The 24,328-nt window shown below is 29.2% G+C and overlaps 1 protein-coding gene across 2 annotated transcripts; it reads right to left on the minus strand.

The window, feature by feature from the left end:
* Nucleotides 1-402: 402 nt before the first annotated feature.
* On the minus strand, nt 403-17,503 carry LOC135929607 (uncharacterized). 2 transcript variants are annotated; one of them, XM_065466270.1, is made up of 13 exons: nt 17,315-17,503; nt 17,219-17,278; nt 17,077-17,174; nt 16,938-17,032; nt 16,276-16,412; nt 13,498-13,570; nt 11,426-12,116; nt 11,252-11,328; nt 3,449-3,549; nt 3,337-3,389; nt 2,661-2,823; nt 1,955-2,017; nt 403-623 (listed from the first exon to the last, which is right to left on the minus strand). In XM_065466270.1, the coding sequence occupies exons 1-13, from the start codon at nt 17,447-17,449 to the stop codon at nt 492-494; spliced, it is 1,878 nt and encodes a 625-aa protein (XP_065322342.1). In that variant the 5' UTR covers nt 17,450-17,503; the 3' UTR covers nt 403-491. The 2 variants fall into 2 exon arrangements, with proteins under 2 accessions (XP_065322342.1, XP_065322343.1); XM_065466271.1 differs by having other exon boundaries at nt 414-623; nt 1,986-2,017; nt 17,315-17,502.
* Between the last annotated feature and the right edge of the window lie 6,825 nt (nt 17,504-24,328).

Below are 24,328 nucleotides of genomic sequence, written 5' to 3' on the forward strand. Positions count from 1 at the left end.
CTGTAGGAGATATATTTTACGGGCTGGGTCGGGTAAAAATGATTACGAATCGAAAAGTAGATATAAAATTTTTATCGGCCGGTTTGGATCGACCTATAGTATAAATATTAAAATTTTCGGTTTAAAAATGAATTAACTTATGAACTTATAACATCGATTTGATTTGAAAAATAAATTATTAGTTTAAACAGATTCATTTATGAGATCCACTATAGGCGCCGACTCAAGAAACAGGGCCATCTGTTTAAACCACCTTTAACAAAAATTTATAATAATCGATATGTAATACAAATTATTATAATTACAAATATTTTATTTTATTTTTTTTTTAAAAAAATCACATTTAAAAAAAAATATATATCAAATGTTTTACAATATTGTAACTATATAGCGTTATAAAATATATATTAATTTGATAATTCAATATATTATGATGATAGGAAAAATATAAAGAAAGAAGATTAAATATAAAAGTAAAACAAAACATCAATCTAATTATCAATGTTTATGTTATGAATATATGAACGCTGCTTTAAGAAACGCAACAATTTTTCCTTCTTGACTTTTTCCAATCCAACCAAAAAGAGTGGTTTTGGGGGGAATTCGTGATATTCTTTGTCGAACTTTTGTTTTATTTAATTTTATTATTTTTCTAAATTTTTTTTTGTTAGAGTAAATTTGGAATATTTTAATAATTATTATTTATTTATATTATTCTTAACGAAGATGTATAAATATTTTCATTATTTATAAATCAGTAATTTAATAAAATAGATAAGGTAGTAAATTTTTCTTATATATATTTTAAAAACGAAATATTTATAATGTTAGTGTCAATATGTTTTTCTTTAGGCTGGCTGCAGTGAGATCTAATCCGTTACAATTTAACATTGATTTAAAAAGTTTCTTCGTTAAATCGTGATGGATCGGTTTACAGGAAATGTATTCCAACATGTGCAGAATATTTTATTCTAATGACATTAATAGTAAAATAGACTGGTGATTTACTCATTTAAAATGCCTTAAAAATGGTACATATACATTTTTAAGTCCGCCATCACACATTTAGACAAAGCGTTAAAGACATTTAGACAAAACATCTTCATTGCGTTTCCTGTCGACGATGGCATAGACTACTACAGGTGACTTCAATGGACGTACATGTTCTAATAAATGAATCGTTAATCAAGTATTAAAAACTGTCATACTCTCTCCAATTAAGCTTATTTTAATTTACATTATTTTGTTTCCAAAGATCTATTTTTTTTATAATATAAATGACTTAAAATTTGATTGGCACTTGTGCGAAATACTAAAAGAAAGTAGTGTTGTTAAACGGCTAACTAAATATTTTATTCAGATAAATATTAAGCAAGCCAGAAGATTTAGGTCATGGGCACAAATTTTTGGACAACTATTAGAAAAATTTCGAGGTTGAGTTAGTCATTTTTAAAATATTTTTAACACACACTGAAATATATTTCCTGGTAAAATGAGATTTTTAATTTTTTTAAAAAACATAAGACACTGATAGAAAAAAAAACGCATTGACAATAATATATTAAATAGTTTATTAAATTAGGAGAGAAAAAAATATTATTATGCTTATTTTATTTTATTTTTAATCAAACCACTAAGTTTTTTCTCTTTTTTTACTTCATTTAGATTAAATTTCCAAAATTATTTTATAAAAGGAAAACTTTAAAAAAATATTTAGATAAACATTCAAAGGATGTTATGAGAAATGAGAAATAAGTATAAGAAAATAAGATTAACAAGTAGAAAAAAAAATCAAATTTCTTTTATTCTCTGGTAAAATTTAACAAAAAATAATTTTTTTCCATTATTATTTTATAAAAAAAAACTTAGCATTTTGATTCTCATGTTTAGAATTTTAATAAATAAGATCCTTAATTAATTTTGGGTGGAAAAACATTTATTATTTTTTTAATACTTTCATGATATTTTTTTTCAACGTAAAATACCTAGAGGGTTTAAGGTTCAATTTTGAGCAAATCTGTAAAAAAATATTAATTAATTAATAATATATAAATTTAATGCATAAAACACGATATTTGGATTTGAATATTAGTTCCAAACTGACCGAATAAAGTTTAGTTTATTTATTATTATTATAACTAGTGAAGATCAAATCCGAATATTTGGTCAGATGAAAGGCCTCACCCCAATCTTCTCGTTATTAAGTCCGGGTTCGATATAGGTAGTGTTGTTAAGCTGCCCGATTAAGATTTTAGCCAAAATAATAATATGTAAACCTATCTGGCCATCTACTAGAAAAATCTTCAGGATTACAATTATATAATTATTAACTAAAATCTTATTTTTTAAAAATCGACTTAAATCGGGCCGTTTTACAACACTAGATATAGGACCGGATAGTCTTTACCAAGTTTTAATTTATAAACCATGTGGGTTCTAGAAAAGTTCGAGTAAACATTAAAAATAAACAATAAATAAATCCTCAAAAAATGAATCATAACGACAATTTAAAACGATTATATAAATAATTTGAAACCAAAACTAGTTTCATAATAAGTTACTCGAAATTTTTTAAAAATTCGTCCCAGTGTCGAAAGTTCTACGTTTTGGTCTCAAATTATAAATAAGTATTATTTTTTTTTCAAAAAAAGGGAACTAACTTCGCGTTCTGGTGCTGTTAAAATATGGGTTTCTTCGTTTTCCAATTTATTATTAAAACTATCAGAAGACGAAGGATAATCAAAATTATTGGACAGGTGACAGTCATTAAAAATGTTGTTGGATTGGCAACTACTACTCCCCAAAAAAGCGGGATTCTCTTCTCTGTTTTTGGAGAGGATAAATAGATTAATTTTGGAAATATCTTTTTTAAAAGTATTATCCAATTTAAACTTATATAACCTTAAGGCTGTGAGTCCTATATTGTCTTAATATTTGTTCTAAATTATAAACAGAACATTCTATTTAGAAAAGTAGCTAACTAAAAAAATTATTATTTAAAAATTTTGACATAAGAAGATTGATATCTTTATAATGAATATGTCTACTTATTATAACTTTTCTTTAGTTTAAGAATAGATCCATTTACAATTCTAAAAAGAAAGATTGCAGCCTAATAATTATAAATAAAAAAAATTTTTCGACATTCAATGTCACCCAAAATTAATTTTAATAATTCATAACATGGGGGAGAGGGAGGGCTGCCATTTTATACTGTTTAAAAAACGTTTAGCTCATGTTAGAAATATTTATCTTGAACAATATTGATTATTATAGATTTCTGAATTCGCAAAAATTTATAAAAAATCTTCAAAAAAAAAAAAATAAAGAAATAACTTGATGGTATTTTTGCAGGATGAGTCATCATCGGGGTTCGAAAAAACTTCCGACTATAATTTAAATAGGGAAACCAAATCATTAGTATTTTGATATAGATTCTAGAATTTACTTTAATACTGATTTTGGAGTTACTTTCGCCTAGCATTTTGGCTATGCCCACAAATTTCTCTCTCATCGGTTTCAGATATTCTGACATATATTTGTCCGCATCTTAACAAGATACAAAAATTAAAGTAAAATAATACAATATTTACAATAATATTTTTTAAAAGAAAGCACTTTCCTTCATCTTGGATTTGCATCTTGAATAATTCGACGAAAGCCATATGCTGCATTTATGGTCAGCACGATTCGCGAAATTAATCGCTAACGATATCACAGCTGATCCATTACAGCGATAATACTTTTTGAAATATACGTAAACAGCTGTAGCAATTTCCTAATCATTTTCACTCAGTATTTATAAATTATACCTATTAACTGCTTGATTATGCTAATTATGTAGCAAAAAATTTCGCATCGCTTGAGTGAATCGCGCTTACTATAAATGCAGCCATATCCGAAGCAATCGCGTGTTGGAGAAATTGAGAGTTTATAGTCAGTATAAAAAATAATATAATAGTTATAGATTATACGGATACGTTTTTAAATATATTTTATAAACTTATTATTTTAAAATACGGGAATTAGTAGGAATTAACACAGGCTAGTTAAGCAGACTATAAAAAATAAAAGCGATATTTTGGAACGTTCGAATTTTGGCTTCCTTATCTTTTTAACATTATGCTCTCTAACGTTCTGGTATGGTCTTAGTCTTACCCTGCATTCACAGTTAGCATGAATTCGCGCACAAGTTAACAAAAATGAACGTTAAAATTTTATCGCACTTTACCTCGTTTTAAAGTAAGGTGTTAGAAGTAGGGTTGGCCAATAAAAAATTAATATTTTTAATAAAATTTTATTTACTAAATTTCAACTTAATATAAGTAAAGAAAAAGACATAATTATTTTAAAATTAAATAAACTTCATAAAATACTAAATTGTACTAGTAATCATTACTTATTAGATAAAAAAATTACTTGATTTTGTTTGTCATTGTTTAAATTTTTGACATAATTAATTGAGAATCATATAATTCTCAATGTAGTAAGAAATATTTAATATTCTAAAAAAATTAGTTTTTTAAATTCAGGGTTGTGAACCCTCTTTCTAAAAAAGAGGGCTTGGGTTCAGGGCTTCAGTCTAGAAAAATAGACTTATAAATTTAGTAAAAATAAAAAAGAAAACTCAGGTTTTAAAATATTTTATTATAATTAGCATTTACGATAAAAATAATACTAAGCAAAGATTTTTGGATAATTTTAAAGAAAAGAAAAACTTTTAGATCTAGCAGATGCTTATTAAATCCGCACAATAGTAGAATGTAGAACACGTGAAAGTAAAATAAAGCATTTGTGCTTTCATCTTTTATTGACTTAATTGGAAAGAGCAGCTAAATAGGTATTGATAATGTTGATTAATCCAATGCCCGACGAAGATACATTAGCAAATAAATCGTCATGACACATTCATTTTTGATAATTTTTCTCTTAAAAAAAGTTTAGAAAATCAAATATCACATTGTCCTCAAGTGAGATAACAATTATTTAGTAAGGCAAAACTTATAAAATAAATAATGCATATATTTTTCATATTTTCACATGTCTTTTTTTTTGAAATGGTAATTTTCTGGATAAAGCAGCATAAAATATAGCGAAAGCTACTTTCTAAAAAAGGTAGTTAATAGGTCTTTACTTTTTTTTTGAAAAAAGATCAGTAGCGATAGCACGCTATATTTAAAAATAGCGTTTAACAAGACTAGTTAATATCACGAACATGAAATGAAAAGTTTCGGACACAGAAGGAAAATTGTGGAACGTGAAAGAAACAAAAACGGTGATTACAAAGAACGTTTCGAAAAATAATATTATAATTTAATTTTATTATTGTCCTATCTGGGGATGTTGACGCGATGCATATATTGTTTATTTATAAGTAGTATAGTTATCTCTGTAATATATTAGTGTCTCGCCGTCGTTTATTTATATAGGAATAATTATTATTTTTTTATAATATTATTTTGCAATGTTATTTTTTTAAGAAAAAATAATGTATATTTTTTTTTAATATAATCTAAATAGTGTAGAAAAAAATAAATAGATGATTATCTTTGATTCATTTTTTTTTTGAAAAAAGAGAAATAAATATTATTGAATATTATTGAGGTTTATTTTTTTGTTTAATTGATTTTTCTTTAGTAAAAAAAACAAATTTGTTTAAAAAAAAAATTAATTACTTAATAAATTTGTTTTTCTCCTTGTGATAAAAGTATATTTAAAAAAGAAAAAGATTCGATTAATCTTGTTAGGTACAAAAGAAAAAGAAATTGAAAATTAAAATTGATAATATAAAGCTTATCGTTTTCGTTCCGAACCCCTGTCCCCTATAAACTTTCCGTTTGTCAGTCTTTCTGATAAATTGGTGGCCAAGACGAGTCTCGAACTCGCGACCTTCGCGTTATCAGCACGATGTCCTATCTGGGGATGATGACGCGATGCATATATTGTTTATTTATAAGTAGTATAGTTATCTCTGTAATATATTAGTGTCTCGCCGTCGTTTATTTATATAGGAATAGTTATTATTTTTTTATAATATTATTTTGCAATGTTATTTTAGTAAAAAAAAAAATGAATCAAAGATAATCATCTATTATTTTTTTTTACACTATTTATATTATATTAAAAAAAAAAAAAATAACATTGCAAAATAATATTATAAAAAAAATAATAACTATTCCTATATATATAAACAACGGCGAGACACTAATATATTACAGAGATAACTATACTAATTATAAATAAACAATATATGCATCGCGTCAACATCCCCAGATAGGACAGCTATCCCCTTCAAAAACCTTACCCACCCTCCAGAATCCAGTCGCGCTCGGCGTCTGATATTGAATACTCCAACCAGTCCATGAATTCCGGAGTCAGGTAAGTTGCCTCAAGCTATGGTATATTCCGACTCCGGCGCCTGCACTCCCTCCTCCGCGCTGTTCCTCCAACGGCTTCCTGCGTCCCCTGGTTCCTCCACTGGCCACGGGGCCACCTCGTTCTCCGCCAATTCGATTTCCCTAGACACCACTCCCTCCTCCTCACTGTTCCTCCAACGGCTTCCTGCGTCCCCTGGTTCCTCCACTGGCCACGGGGCTACCTCGTTCTCCGCCAATTCGATTTCCCTAGACACCACTCCCTCCTCCTCCTCACTGTTCCTCCAACGGCTTCCTGCGTCCCCTGGTTCCTCCACTGGCCACGGGGCCCCCTCGATCTCTTGCTGTTGACTTCTCACCCTCCGCAGCCCCCTCTGTGGACATCGACTGTGCAGAGGCCCAATCTGGTGACATCTAAAACAGCGTCTTTGCTCTCCCACAACCGGCCTCATTGTGAGATTCGGAACTCTCATCTGTCCCCACCAACCCGGGACCTGATTATCCAATACATTCGACGTCTTCAAAAATCCAACCTCTGCTAACATTCATCCTGGACTGGCGCTCTACAGGTACTCACAATCTATATACTCAATATATATATATACATTTAAAACTTATACACCTATCCACCCTTCCCAATTTTTATCCCCTTTATTTTATAAATCAACAAGAATAATTTGATTCCCAGGCGCTATAGAAACAAATTTTGAGGTTACCCGTGAATCCCAAATTTTTAGCGAAGCTTAAATACACGGAAGTGCTGCCCAAATTATTCGCGAAGCTTAAATATACGGAAGTGCTGCCCAAATTTTTCTTAAACCATAATTGTACGGAAGTGTTGTCCAAATTTTTCGAAGAAATAAATTACACAGAGGTACTACCAGTTTAGATTAAAGAAATCAAAATACACGGTAAATTCGCGGAGAGCAATTTAGACAACATCCTATCAATAATAGATATATTGATTATTTTGTTTGAGATTGTTGCATGTATATGTGCATTATTGGATTGTTTACGTTGTTAATAATATCTTATCTATTAACTTTACAAATAACCAAGATTTTCATTTTAAAATTAATAATAAATTTTTTATAACGTTCGGATGAAAAGCTTAAAATTTGTTAAGTATTGGGAGGTCCAGTATAATATTTTGGGGCGTTGGTAAAATTAATTATATGGATTTGTAGTTTAATTTGGGGCAGGAGAATGAAGAGAAGTCGCAGTGTAAAAATCAAAGGACAAACTTTAACCATTGAGGGGCATAATGGAGAGGAAGATATGATGGGCAGAGTAAGTTGCCGGTTCAGGAGTTAATTAGGGGGTGGACGGATAGCGATATAAGCAGAAGTTTATATGTAGCTGACAAGCAGGATTGTAATGATAATCGGGCATTGAGACCTTATAGAGAACCAAAAGAGTACTCTAGGGGAAGGAGAATGGAAATAAGACAGAGTTTTGAGCCGCAAAGGAAAGGGGGAATGAATTGTTATAATTGTGGTAAACCAGGTCATATGCTTAGAGATTGTCGTGATACAAAGTGTTTTGGTTGTGTATATATATATTGAGTATATAGATTGTGAGTACCTGTAGAGCGCCAGTCCAGGATGAATGTTAGCAGAGGTTGGATTTTTGAAGACGTCGAATTGTATTGGATAATGAGACAGCGACAGGTCCCGGGTTGGTGGGGACAGATGAGAGTTCCGAATCTCACGATGAGGCCGGTTGTGGGAGAGCAAAGACGCTGTTTTAGATGTCACCAGATTGGGCCTCTGCACAGTCGATGTCCACAGAGGGGGCTGCGGAGGGTGAGAAGTCAACAGCAAGAGATCGAGGGGGCCCCGTGGCCAGTGGAGGAACCATGGGACGCAGGAAGCCGTTGGAGGAACAGTGAGGAGGAGGAGGGAGTGGTGTCTAGGGAAATCGAATTGGCGGAGAACGAGGTAGCCCCGTGGCCAGTGGAGGAACCAGGGGACGCAGGAAGCCGTTGGAGAAACAGTGAGGAGGAGGGAGTGGTGTCTAGGGAAATCGAATTGGCGGAGAACGAGGTGGCCCCGTGTTCAGTGGAGGAACCAGGGGACGCAGGAAGCCGTTGGAGGAACAGTGAGGAGGAGGAGTGGTGTCTAGGGAAATCGAATTGGCGAAGAACGAGGTGGCCCCGTGGCCAGTGGAGGAACCAGGGGACGCAGGAAGCCGTTGGAGGAACAGCGCGGAGGAGGGAGTGCAGGCGCCGGAGTCGGAATATACCATGGAAGAGCTTGAGGCAACTTACCTGACTCCGGAATTCATGGACTGGTTGGAGTATTCAATATCAGACGCCCAGCGCGACTGGATTCTGGAGGGTGGGTAAGGTTTTTGAAGGGGATAGCTGTCCTATCTGGGGATGTTGACGCGATGCATATATTGTTTATTTATAAGTAGTATAGTTATCTCTGTAATATATTAGTGTCTCGCCGTCGTTTATTTATATAGGAATAGTTATTATTTTTTTTATAATATTATTTTGCAATGTTATTTTATTTTTTTTAAATATAATATAAATAGTGTAGAAAAAAAATAATAGATGATTATCTTTGATTTATTTTTTTTTTGAAAAAAGAGAAATAAATATTATTGAATATTATTGAGGTTTATTTTTTTGTTTAATTGATTTTTCTTTAGTAAAAAAAAACAAATTTGTTTTAAAAAAAAAATTAATTACTTAATAAAGTTTGTTTTTCTCCTTGTGATAAAAGTATATTTAAAAAAGAAAAAGATTCGATTAATCTTGTTAGGTACAAAAGAAAAAGAAATTGAAAATTTAAATTGATAATATAAAGCTTATCGTTTTCGTTCCGAACCCCTGTCCCCTATAAACTTTCCGTTTGTCAGTCTTTCTGATAATTATATAATTATATATACTGGTTCATTCATAAATATTCCTTTTTTTATTTCTCAATTCCAGTTTGCTTCAAGTAACAATATTATTACCCATTATTTAGTTATTGATTTTGAAAATTAATTCTTAATTTTTAAAATCATAATTCAAAATAAGCTGTAAAGTGATTTTCGGATACTCAAATTCATATTAAACCCCATCACTCCTATATAAATGATAAATCATTTTAGTCTTCTATTAATACTACATAATAATGTAAACTTCCGAAAAGTAGAATGGAACTAGAAACGCAAATATGCTATTGGTCCCTGGTTAAAATATTCACCCAAATTACGGGAATTAGGAGAGATAATCAGATTTACCCCAGGGATGGAAATCCATACAGACAGAACAATGCTAATGTTTTCAACGGAACCATTTGACGCTTATAATTAAGGATGAAAAAAACTTTTTTATTGATATACTATATTATATATTGTAAATTTTTTATTTTCACAGTTATTTAAATATAATTTTAAAATGCAATAAATTTAACAATACAAATAATAGACAATCAAACATTCATAAAAATTCTTTTATTGAAATATAAATTGGTCGTATTAAATCTCGTGAACAAGATGGTAGGGGTTGGTACATGATCATGAAGTTGATGTTCGAAGTAAAATATCATCATTTTATAGCCATTATCATTCCTACTAAGTTTATTTAAAAGTTTAATTAGTTATAAAAATAATGGCTAAATTTTAAAAATAATTTCCATATTGAACAAATGTTCTCACCCAATTTGCATGTTTTGAAAAATAAAATTTAATAAAATATTTTTATATTATAAAAATAGTAGCTAAATTTTTTTAAAAAAATTTCTTTGTTCCTTCGTTGGTGATGTTGTATTTTTTCCGAATTTTTATCCATTTTTTAGTGCCTTTTTTTAATTGTCATTTTCGTTTAATTTTTTCATCCTTACTTATGCATTTACAGTGGTTGACAACGAAAATAATAACGACAAAATGCGTATTATTTTCATTCTCAATAATAGGCTTGACTGACACAATTCCAAGTCATGTTGATATTTTTGTAAATTAAAAACGACGGATGTCGGAACCATACAACCAATCATTCATATGCCAACCTCAAGATCGATTTCGAGGTAGGAAGATTCCCTACCCCAAACGATGTCGTATTCCTTATAAGACCTCAGTGTATGAAGTTATATGTCACAGGCAATATTTTTATTATTATACAAATATGGTAATGATAATACAATATCGTTGACTGCAGATGCCATCATTTACTAGCCTGATCCTGATTTAAGAAATTTGATTTTTACCCCGATCATTAAATCGGGTAAAATCTACGGGGTATTTAACAAATCATAGTAAGATTATCATTATATATATTTTTTGGCAGACACTACATTTATAGTGAGTATAGTTGAGTAATTGCACTATTTTATGTCCAGCTTAAAAAAAGAGGGCTAAACGAAGTTTTTAGCTTAAAATTTTTACTAATGTTGTTAAACGGCTGGATTTGAGCCTATTTAAAAACGGCTAATTCAATATTTTATCCAGAAAATATTAGGCAAACTTGAGATTTTGGTCATAGATGGCAAAAAGGTTTGGACATTTATTAGCGAAATCTCGAGACTTATGCAATATTTTTCTGGCTAAGATATTGAGTTAGCCGTTTTTAAAAATCGGCTCAAATCGAGCCGTTTAACTACACATTAATTAATACAATAGCCTCAGGTTTTTTTAAAAAAATGTAGTACAACTGTGAAAAAGCATAAATAAATTAACGCGTCCTTCAACACAACGGTTTTTTTAAACGCGTGATTATAAGTAGAATTAGCCTATTATAAACAATTACCCCAAAGATAAAAGTTCATTGCTATTATATGTCCGTGTCATAGAATTTTCGAATATGTTACTTAGATTAAACCAACACACAGTTTGACAATAATGAATTTTTATTTATTTTAAAAAAAAACTTAAATTTATATTACTAATTATATCGGAACACGCGTCTTTAAACTGGGACATGGACATAAATCTCGCAAAGGGTTTCAGCTTTTCGCATATTCTTAATATATAAATATTAGATATGGTAATAAATAAATATTATAAATTAATACTAATGCGATATATAAAAAAAATATCAAGGTAAATAATAAATATACGGATTATTCCAATCAATGGCCCCATCTTTCTGGAGGAATGATGGGCTTGGATTTTGGCGCGACACATCTTTTAGTTTATTATTAGTCTCGTTCATAGTAATATTTTCATCCTTGTCTACAAGCCCATCTTGGAGAGAGGTAAAATTACGATTTAAACTCTTCCCTTTGCCCTTTTTAATTTTCTTAACGTACTTAGGCTTAAATTTCTTGTAATTATCGATGGCACCTAGCTTAACCCCGGCACGGGATTTGTGGGACCTCAACAATCGCATGAATTGCGTCGTAGGCCTGAACAAACTTGCCTTTTTCAAATTGTCCCTCTTGCGTAAGTAGCCGTTAGAAGCGTGGCCGTTTTTATATTTTGATATAATTTTGTATTTACGCTTGAGATTACCATTACCGCCACTGACTGGCGCTGCAACACTTTTGACTTGCGAAGTTGCGGCTTTATTGTTAGATGCCTTGTTATCAAGATTATCACTTTTCTTATCACATTTATTTTCCGAGATGGATTGTCGGTTATCCACAATTTGGTTTCTGAGTTTTAACGTGGCATCTTCATCTTTACTTTTACCACCAAGGTTGGATTCGAAGAATTGATTGATCAGCCCATAATCCCGGACAAATTTTTTTCTTTTTTGGCGTTCTCGCAAAATTCGACAATAATTATCGTAAAGAGCGAACTTGCAGTCTAAAAAGTTTAATTAAAAAAAATGTATGTAAGGATCGCATAAAAGGGAAGATATGATATAAATTCACTGGGCAAGCCTTACATTAGTTACTGTTAAATGATGTTTAAATATTTATTTACATCTCTGCCCTATGGGTTATTTCTTATATTTTATTGTATGACCAGTTTTATTTTAACGTCCCTCTAAGTTTAGTTTTTAAAAATAAATGGGAAAAGACGTATGACTGTGTTTTCTTTTAATGAGTTTTTTATATGGTTTTGGATTCCTTACTAAGGTATTCATTAAATATAAATTATATAATTATGTTGCTGAGATCGTGATTTTTCAATAAAAATATTTTATATACTTTTATAATTGCAATTGAATATAAATTATAACTGATCATTATAATATATTTAAATGACATGTTATGATAGTTAAATTATAGATGTTATACTAATAAAAAGTAAATTAAAAATTAAAACCATTGGTATCCTTACAGAATACAAAATTAGATATATCGGATCGGTAATCGGTCAATATCAATTAAATATCGGGAATATCGGATAAGATCGGCCTCCAAAAAGTGGTATCGGTACACCCCTAAATTATTCATTCATTTTATGCATCACCCATAATAATTGAAAAGTAAGATAAAACTTTAAGAATTTGAGGAGATTTTAAAAGAACTATAAATCAAAATATTAATATTGATTCATACCCAATACCATGAATCCAAAATTTATTAGCAGTTTTGGAAAAGAAAAGAAATTATAAATATTAGATCTCTCATATGCCTATTTTCAAATTAATGTGGGGGAAGAGTCTCAAAAATATCTTGTAATCAATATGCATAGAGAATTATTTAAATATCAAGACTATCCTATTGGTGTATCGTCTTTTCCAGCAATATTTCAACGAGCCATCAAGAATTTAATAAAAGGTTTTGAAGGAATAGCTTGTTATTTAGATATTATAAAATCGTGGAAAATAGAGAGAAGGATACAAATTTAAAAAAGGTACTAAAATGTCTAGACAAAAATTGAATCAAGCTAAAGATAGAAAAATGTAAAGTTTGATTTATAAAATAAGAAGGTAAGTTAAAAGTTTCTTGGAAATTTTTTTTAAAAAAACTTTTATTTTTAGAAGTCCTTAAAGCATTTAGAAAAAAATAAGAAAATTCCTAGCTTCGCCACTGATCTGTAATTAGAACCGGAACGGCTGATTTGACTATTCAGATTAGATGAAAGATTTTATTTTATAAATAAAAAAAAAATATACAAAATAAAAATATTGAATAGTTTTAGATATATATAAACATAATGTATAGTAATAATAAAATATTTTAAAAGTTGTAAAGTGAAGAAAAAAAATAATATAAATTCAAATATAATATTAAACTTATTTCAAGATCTGTGTCAGTAGGCTCATAATGCAAATCTTTTATAATATTTTCGGCATCGTTGCGGTATTCCTGTTTGATTTATTTTTGAAGGGGTTTAATTGTTTTTTTAAAAAATTAAATTTAGAAATTATTAATAAAATAATTTTTAAAAAGGTCATCTTTTTCCCCACCATAGAAGATACAGGATATTAATATAGACATAGAGGTTATTATTCCTGCAGACTATTTTAACGTTTACGTATAGTTGTCAAACAATTACTAAATTCAAAATCAATCGATTTTTCTATTATATTTGGAAGATCGGTAAGCAACCTTTAGGCTGGACTATTAGTGGAACGTGATAAGAAATGATGAATTGCTGATCGAATCCATAAAAAAAACCTTTTTTAATGAGAAATTTTCTTTATTAATATAAATTTACCTAAATTCCATGTGATAATAATATGAGAGTTATTAATATTAATTAATAACTATTTAATTCGTTAAAAGATTTTTTAAACTTGATCAGCTGTTTAATCATGTCATATCACTTCCACTATGAATCCTGTCTACACGATTTCAAGAATTAGCAGCTTATTTACAAGTTCAGATAGAGTATAAAGATTAGAGAAAAATCAAATATAAATTTTCAAAAAATATTATATTCATCCAAATTATTAAAGTTTACGCATTTATAATATGCAAATGATTTAAAAATATTGGTATCTTAAAATATAATAATACGTAATGAGATAAATTATAACATTAGATATGCTAGATGAGGTGCAGGGCCCCGATTTTGGTTATGTCAGGTTCTATTAAAATACTAACATATTTATTTATTATTTTAAAAAATGAAAGATGTATAAAAAAAATAATCAAGCCCTTGTTTAAAATTTAATGTGAGTTTAAACAAACTTTCAAAAAAAATAAATGATTTTTAACGTTAATTCCAAATTTAATTTCAAAAAAAATATATAAACGCCGCTAATGGCTAAACACTTAATTTAAAATATAAAAAATTTCATGTATATATTTTCTATATCGTGAATAATATAATATAGAATACAATTTTCAATATAAAATTATTCCATAGAAATTTAGTTCATTTTATTTTGAGTATAGTTTTATAAAAAACACGATACAAAGTACTTACAAACAGTGCTGTTAAATCATCTAACTTAAAAAAATTTACACAAAGCAAAATTGAATTCAATTATTTCTGTAAAATTTTATGATAAAAACACAGTTTTTTTCAAAGCGAAAAAAAATAAAAATCCATTGAAACAGTACGTTTTTTTAATGCGTGCGATTTTTTTTATTCTTTAACGATTAAATGGCGTTTTATAGGATTGAAATGAAAAGGTTCTTTTTTTAATTTTAAACCAGGTAAAATAAACTTACTCAATTAAAGTATTAGATCAATTGTGGATTTATAAAAAAGGTAAGATAGTTTGATATTGCATCATATAATGTTGCACATTTTTTATCTATAATTTTTAATCAAAGGATTTTTTAATTAATTAAGCAACATTATTTGATATAAAATATATTTATTTATATTTATTATTAAAATAAGGTATTCAATGAAATTAAGGAAATTGTGTTAATAAAAGTATTAGATAATTATCCATGATCATCATAATAGAAATGAATATTTAACAAATCAGATATTATATTTTTCCCAGAATATCTGAGATAATTACAAACCTTAGATAATATGATAGATATATTGGTAACATTTTTTACAATTTGCATAAATTTATATAAGAATATTATAAACAATTATATATTTACAATTAAAAACTTTAAATTATTTATTACCCACTTATATGGAATGCTATTTAATATAATTTTAATTTTCTATCTTTGTATTTTTTCCTTAAATATATCTCTTATTTCAATATTGTAAACATTATTCATTACCTATATTAATATCATTTTGAGCATTCATAATAAACAAACATTCAAATGATAATGTATGGATAATTTTTTTTGAGGAAGGAACCAGTAGAGGTCTGCATTTAAAAAAAAAATTTAACCCGCCCATATTTTCAAAAAAATATTACGCCCGCCTACCCACTAGTCTAAAATTCCTTATCCACCCGCCCATTAGTCTAAAAAATTTTACCTGCCCATTCATTATTTATAAAAAACCTATTCTTTCAATTTTTTAAGCATCTAATAAAAATATTTCAGCATTACACTTCTACAAGAAGTTTTATAATTATGAAAATTACTATATTAAGCATTAAAAAATATCCAATTTAAAAAATGCATAATTTATTTGATCAATTAAAATACTTATGAAAAATATAAATATAAAGATATTATGTAATTATAATGCAAAAATAATAATGAATCAACATTTTCTGGATTAAAACAGGTTTTCTTTGATCTAAAAACCTTCCAGCAATGCTAAATTCTCGTTCAAATGAAACACTAGTTGCAGGAATTGCCAATATTTTTCTTGCTCACCATGTAATTTTAAATATACAAAAGAGTTTTTAAAATACCAAAAATGGACATTTTAATATTTAATATCCAAAAAGTTCATAAGAACTATTTTTTATCAATATTTATTAAATAATTTTAAATTTTTTAATCCCACCCACCAATTGTTTAAATTTCTTAACCCACCCATAGTTTATTAAAATAAATAAACAACCTGCCCATTCTTAAAAAAAATTTGCCCGCCCCCTGCCAAATATGGGCAAATGGGCGAGCTGAAACCCTGCCCAATGCAGACCTCTAGGAACCAGCTTAAATTTTTATAATCAAAGATTAATTTATACCTTTTCATAGTCATCTCTCAGAAATGAATACCCTATTGTGCTGGCTTGTTTAGGATCAACAGCTTTTGCACTATCTGTTGTGCTGATATCAATATGATTGGTATTGTCACTCAAGTGATCAAAATTTTTAAGTGTGGCTTATAAAAAAAATAAAATATGGAGTAAAAAAAATATGTCATATGTCATATCTCTTAAAATTTACATTTAAAATGTAAATAAGATAAACAGTAATTAATTTAAATTTATATTCACTAAGAAGGAAAATGTTCAAAAGAAAAATCAAATATTCAGGAAAATTAATTAATGCAGATTAAAATGGAGATTGATCAATATAAATTATATAAGAAATGAAAAATCAGACACTTAAAATAAATTCTTAAAATGTTTATCAAAAAACATAAAGTCACCAATACCTCTTATTTTTTTATAAATACCATCAATACTTAAAAAAAAATAGAAATATCTTAGTCTTCCTGTATAAAATATTTTATTTTAGATTTATGCAATAATGCTTTAATATTTAATAAAGCTTGTAGTCTACAACAAAATTTTAAAATTAAGAAGAAATAGGAAAAGAATTATAAACATCTTTATTATCAATATCAGTTTTATAGTTATTAGTTAAAAGTAAAATATTGGATATTCAATAAAGAATGGTCAACCTTTCCCTAAATTTCCATTAATATAAAAGGTTTCAAAATGTTTGCAAATATCTTCAGAACTTCTCTTGTTATTAAAAGCATTTGATATGGCTTCCCTAAATTAAGATATTCATATAACAATTTCTATGCATAAAATTACCAATTTCCTAAGCCATAATGTTCTATCGCATCAAGTAACTTTATCTCGTCAGATGCATTCCAACTATCATTTGTATTAAATATTGGTAAATTTGATGTCTAAAATTAAGTAGCTATAAATATTATTATTCTTATATTGGTACATTATATTCAAATTTATGTGTATATTTATGTTTTCCAATTTCAGCACCAAAGCGAAAGCACTAAAGAAATATTCATACAATGTTTATATAAATTACTTCTAAGCACAAAATGATATCTATACATTCTTTGCATACAATAACAAGATCCTTAATAATATTTTGACAATTAGAGCACTGATTTTTCGCCGCCTTCACTGTATATGATTTATTTTTACATCTTTCAGATAGCATAAAAATAATTTTTAAAGAAACATATGTTCTGGATCTGCTTATAAGCTACGACGAAATATAGATTTTTATCGAGGAAAAATGAACCACGTGCTCTAAAAAATAAACCCAATGACAATTTTATAAGCCCTTTTAGGTACATGATAAAATTTAGCCAAGTACATTGGCCTTTATGGCTTTTGTACTTGGATGCTTTATTATAATTCTAACTATAAAAATCGAAATTTTGGGACAACTAATATAGCGAAAGATATATAATTCAAAATGGAATAAATATTACAAAGCAAGAAAAAAAAAGTAACAACATTACTCGCGTTGCTATTATACACGATATATATATTTAAAATTGAGTGGGGATGTTAGTTCTTAGTATCTTGTTGTTTATTAATTTTCAATTTTTCATAGCAAGTCCCTAGAAGCGAAGTTATCTATACCTAGTTCCAGGTTCTAATCAACGGTTCTGAAACAGTGGCATCTCTAGGGGGGAAAGGGGTGCAGGGGCTTGAGCCCACTGAAAAATTTGAATAGCCCCCTGAAGCAAAAAAATTTTTTTTAATGACTCCTTAATATCCCCTTGAATTAAAAATAAATTTTTTTGATTGCCCACTGAATGATTTCTTTTATAATTCCATTAAGTAATATATAGATATAATTTTATTATTTAGAAATTAATAAGACTATTTAAATTTTTATTAAATGAATATTATTTTAATTATTAGATTAGATTAATAGTTATATATAAATTATATTATCACTATGTCAGCTTGCAATCAAATTCTGTATTAAATATATAATATCAATAAGTCATTAAGTGTTAATTTAGCTTTAACAGTTGAAGTTTAATTGACTTTTATTATTAAACTATTATTTAACCCTAATTAAATAATTATAATCATATATTATTTGAAAATTAACAAATTTAATATTGTAATTAGCACAGTTCAAAATTACTAATCAACTCTATATTTATTTTTAAATTTTATTATCATACCTTAAAAATATTTTCAAAGTCCAAATAAGTATAAGAGATTTCTTTATAAAAAGTAAGTAGATATATAGTTTATAAGTCTCTACTATATACAGTTGTTTATAAAATATTAGATATAATGCGACTTTTATAGACGTATTTGACAGTTATGCAATATATTACAGTTAATATTGTAGTAATACCAACTACTAATTATAAACAATACGATTATTAATTTATATTTCAATTTATTTTTAACATCAAATTTTTATTGATTGTTTTTCGAATGTTCGATTCTATTTTAATATACAATATCTATAAATAATCATTTATTAATTTATTACATTTCCTTCAAACAATTTAAAGTTAGATTTCTTCAATAAACCTCTTTGTAGGTTTACGGTTTCTTGATGAGCAACTTAATGTGGTATTTGTATTTGTATTTGCTTCATTCATTGGCACAACCATTTCTGTAACTTCCAAAGAACTTTCATGATTTGTGATAACTAAACGATTTCTTAACTGATCTGCATGCTTCTGTAATGTTTTCCCGGAAGATTCAACAATATAAGAATAAAGTCCTATTCTTTCTTTAATTACTCCCTCTCTCCAACCATTGGTATTTTCATTATTTAACCATATAGGTTGTGAGATTTCAAATTCTCTTTCCTTTGAATGTAAATCATGATGAAGGCTTTGTTTATCATTGGCCCTTACTATTTCGTGTTCGGCATTTGGTCGGATCCAATCCAGACTTATTTTCAATTGCCTCCCAAACATAATTTTAGCAGGAGATCTCCCTGTGGAACTATGCTCTCCCAATCGGTAGGTTGTTAAAACCTGTGTCATAGCTTCTTCGGGATCGCTAATTGAATCTCTCGTTGCATAATACCGACCTTTCAAAGTTCGTACTGTACGTTCAGCTAATCCATTAGTTTTTGGATGATAGGGTGCCGAACGTATATGACGTATGTTATTTAAATCACAATACCTACGGAATTCCCCTGATAAGAAATGTGGTCCTTTGTCTGACACACTGTACTTGGGTATTCCAAACCTAGAAAACCATTTATTTAGTCGTTTTATCATAGCATCAGCAGAGGTATTCTGCATTAGATCAACTTCTAACCATGGTCTATTTTTCTGGCATCCAGAACATATTTTGATAAAATTTTCTATATCAACATCACATCTGGGCCACCAACAATACAATCTAAAAATAGATTTCATTACATTTTCCCCAGGATGTCCCCAGTGAATCATTCCTAACACTGCATTTCTTAATTTATTAGGAATAACCAATCTCCCAATCCATTCTATAATATTACGATTGACAGAAAGCTCTTCCCGTCGATTATAAAAATTAACTATTTCTTTATCTTTATGACGATCAAAGTTTCGCCAACTTTGCTGAATATGTATTGCTACTTTTTTTAATATTAAATCTTGCTTCGACTCTTTTCGCAGAATATTTTCTGACAATTGCATATCATCCAAATTAATACTTCGAATATCCAAAGCATGTTTAGAATCTTGATTCTCTTCCGAAATTTCTTGGTGTTTATTAATCAAATCTCGAATTCTAGAATCTAGTGTTATGCAACATTTTTCTTTTTCAATATTGTTGACCAAATTGCTTACTTGTTTAATCATAACCTGACGAGGCATTTCTAAATTGAATGCTATAATCTATGGTAATCCGATAAGAGGCACCCCAATTGTATTCATTATTACCACTGGTAGAGTCCTTGCCTGTGATCCAATCCTAACATTGACTTGGGTCTCGCCCTTGACGTCTAACGGATGATCACCATATGCAGTCAATAGACTGGTTGGCCTAATTTTTGGTCGCCCAATACTTATCCATATATCAATTCCTATCAATGACGCTTGTGCACCAGTGTCAAAATCAAATTCAACATCTAACCCATTTATCTCTGCAGTTAGTTTTGCTCGATTCTCTCGATTTTGTTGAATCTTCCAAATATTATGAATAGAATCACTTGATGACACTCTTATATAATTTAAATTCTTTGATTTACAGCAAACTGCAAAATGACCAATTTTTTTACATTTATTACATGCCGCATTTGTAGCTGGACATCTCACTTCTCGGTTATGAATAAAACCACATTTATAACATTTAAGTTTATTATAATCTTTATCTTTATTATATTTGTATTTATTATTCTCTTTATCAAATGTATTATTATACTTGACTTTATTATAGCCTTTATCAAATGTAGTCGTCGTTTTAATATCTCTATCAAGACCGTCGGGATATAGAGCTCTAAGATCTCTTTCCAATCCCGGTATTACCATGACAACCATAAACTGATCACGTAAACGCTCGTCAATATCATTTAGATAATGACAACGCTTGCCAATTGTTCTAATTTTATCTGCAAATTCAGTTATGGTTTCAGTTGTTCTCCGTAATCTAACGAAATCAAATCTAGAAGCAAAAGCTGTTGACGTCGGTTTAAATAGTTTAAAACATATTGACTTAATTTCCTTAAAAGATAAAGTTTCGATCGAATCAGGATAACAAAAACGGTCCACCAACTCAATATTCTTATTGCCAAAAAATGTTAAAAATATATCTTTATATTGACATTCAGATGGGCTTACGTTTTTTAACCGAAAACTGGCTTCCCATTGAGAAAAATATCTGTGGATAGAAGTGTCCAACTCGAATTTATCAAATTTAATCGTAGATAAATTCGCTATTTTTTTTGAATCTCCATTTAAGGAATTATTTTCTCCATTTAAGGAATTATTATCTCCATTTAAGGAATTATTTTCTCCATTTATCGTCGCCATTTGTACTAATACCATCTACTAATTATAAACAGTACGATTATTAATTTATATTTCAATTTATTTTTAACATCAAATTTTTATTGATTGTTTTTCGAATGTTCGATTCTATTTTATATACAATATCTATAAATAATCATTTATTAATTTATTACAAATATTATAATAAATTATACTAATAAATAGTTTTGATAATAAATATAATAACAAATTTCATTCAAGTGTTTAACGCCATCTATTTTGTGATAAATAATTTTAAAATTAAACATTTTATTATTCATCCTATAGATGTAATACATTTGATATCTTTTCTTCTCTTTTTTTACGTGTTTTTAGGTAAGTTATTTTTTTCTTATTCGAAAAACAGTCTTGAGTTAAATTTTTAATGCAAGTTTATTTTTGATATTATTACAAACTACTCTTATAAGATAAGATATAATATACCAAGGTGGTGCGACAATATATAAAATCTTAATTGTTTCATCATATCATTCTGGTCCTTATTTTATAGTTAGAAAATGTTTCATTTCTAATATGGCATTGCCGTGTAAATAACTCCAGGCTTCAATATATTTGCATAATTATTTCTTACAAATATTTTTAGTGTTTTTATTTTATCAATTTATCCAACATAATAAATTATGATATTAGTTTACATCGTGGGTGTCATGGCTATTACTGCAAATTAACCAGCATCTATTATTTGTGTTGCTATGTAATTTAAGATTATTACTAACGACTGAGAGCATATAATTGCATATTTTAGATAAACAATAATAGTCAAAAAATGGAAGATAATCTTTTAGAAATTTAATATGTCACAATAATTTTCTCGATTACTTATCTAGCTTTCATCATATCACCTAAGAGGAAGCTCTAACCACCATATAGTTTTATGATTTGGAATGGTCGTTTTTACTCTCTCCTTCAAAAATTGTTGTCTTGGTTTAAACCTATAAATTTTTCCTTATTAGTCCATTCTATTAAAACATGGTCTAAAATGGTAATAGAGAGTTATACTAGTTTGATATACTGTTGTCAATGTAAGTTGCTAAGAAATATATTATTGCATTATGTGGTTTATTATATGCCAATGCCAGTTTATTTTGTATGCATAATATAATAAATGACAATATATGAAAATCAAAATAATTGTTCAGAGTTAACAAATTTTTAAACAGTATAATATATAAATATAAAACCCGGGCGAAGACCGGGCAAAAGCGGGGCAAATTAAAGGGTATGGGGAGCTTCGCCCCCTATAAATTTTTTAGTTGAGCCCCTGAGATTGTGAAGGCTAGCGACGCTCCTGCTCTGAAAGATCTGTTATCAGTGAGGGTGTATTGACTGTTTCTGTCCTAAATAAGGATAGCGATGCCGATTGTTAGTTCATCTAAATGTGACCTGCTGAATAAATCTAACAGATCTCTGTCTTTAATCTAAGTCCATGATGGTTCATCGACCGGGTTTTGGTCTGTAGGTATCCACTGAATTGTAAAACTGCCGAGAAGTAGGGAAATCCAATCTTGGTTAGAATCGGATCACAATTTTGATTGACGGTGATCTGGATCCCCTTTTTTTAAACACATAGTAGCATACCGTAGAGTCGTTGAAAATTGGCGGAAACCCGTCTTTATAGATTACCAATTAGAGCCTCAATACCAACGGCAATAATTCCTTGGTATTAATTTCTGCGATGGCTTGGATAGGTACATTGAAAAGCAAATCTGCTTTCTGGTAGGAGATAGACATATTGTCGTAGCCCCAAAAGGAGAGTCCAATAAAGCTATCAGATACGTCCACGTAAATCGGAATTGCAGCGTGATATCGCATATTAATAGGTTCTATGATTGCTTCTATAATAATTACAGCTTTCTTGAAAGCTAGGTAGGTATCCACAACAGTAGTGAGGGTAGCATTATTCATAGTGATATATTAAGGTGAGAATAATCTAGACATTCTTGTGATGGTATAAGCGAAATGGTTGACGACTCCTAGAATGCGCGCTGCTAGCATTCTCCCGATGTCTAGGTGCTGATAGGAATGCCTTCGAAAGATAAGACTTCCAGGCATCTAGCCAATCTTTGGCGGGTATAGTTGTAAGCAGGCTAATTTTGTTGGCCAGCCAATAGGTATTCCTAAGTATGTTATTACGGAGGTGGGATCTAATACTGACTTGTTGGTCAAGATGGTAAGGCCCCATTCTTCAAGGGTGCAAAGCAAAGAGCGGGTTGACAACTTTACATTAAACTCGTTATCGCCATATATGAGGATATCAACCAGGTAAACGTTGTAAGACGCTCTCCTAACGGTTTTAGCACATCCGTCTAGGATGATGCATTGGAGACAGTATGGCTAAATGATGCCATCATCGGGTACCTTGTATCTATATTTGGTCATCAAAAAGTGAACCCCAACGCTAGAGGGATTTAGAAAAAGGCTGATTTATATCAATCTTACATGCGAACTTAGATTTCTGAAGGCTAGCGGACATTAGGGGAATAGATTTTAGCCGAAATTGGAAACTTCGGAAAAGTCGCTAATTAATCTGGGAGTCTCATCTGACTTGGGAATGATATATGTGGTTGAGGAAATTTAGTCCTGATCTGCCACTTCGATCACACCAGCTAACAAGAGTTGCTTTATGACTGGTTGGAATTTCATCAGGTTCGCAGGAGTATTTATTACGGAAATACCTTCCTTCGTTAGTCCTGATACATAGGTGGCTGGGTTTGAATCCCAGTCTGGCGATGGCCTTGGTGAAGGTGGTCATAAGGGGTCCCACTGAGCGCTTGGCCTCTGCGGTATGGCTATCATTGAATAAACCCATTGAATAAACCATGGGCTATATAAAACAGAAAATTTCCCCAAATACATCAAAAAAATTTCCTATAAACTCACTATGCGTATAAGTTTTTAATATGTCTAACCTGATTCTATATATATTACATAAAAAATGTAAATTTAATTTTAATATTTTTAAAAATTTTATAATTTATTTTGATATTGATATGTAAAGTAAATAAAATAAATGCCAAAATATATATCTTTATATATATAAATCTGCTTTATCATTATAAATAGCCCCTAATCTA

The sequence above is a fragment of the Gordionus sp. m RMFG-2023 genome, chromosome 5 (genome assembly GCF_954871325.1).
Source record: "Gordionus sp. m RMFG-2023 chromosome 5, tfGorSpeb1-WG-v2, whole genome shotgun sequence".
NCBI classification, from domain to species: Eukaryota; Metazoa; Nematomorpha; class Gordioida; order Chordodea; family Parachordodidae; genus Gordionus; species Gordionus sp. m RMFG-2023.

Coding starts and splice junctions, on each gene's coding strand:
- LOC135929607 (XM_065466270.1), bottom strand. CDS start 17,449: ATGCTATCTGAAAGATGTAAAAATAAATCATATACAGTGAAGGCGGCG. Junction 16,413..16,937: donor TAATGGAAATTTAGGGAAAG/GTTGACCATTCT, acceptor TTTTTTTATAAG/CCACACTTAAAAATTTTGAT. Junction 624..1,954: donor TGAAAAAAAATATCATGAAA/GTATTAAAAAAA, acceptor ATAAAACAAAAG/TTCGACAAAGAATATCACGA.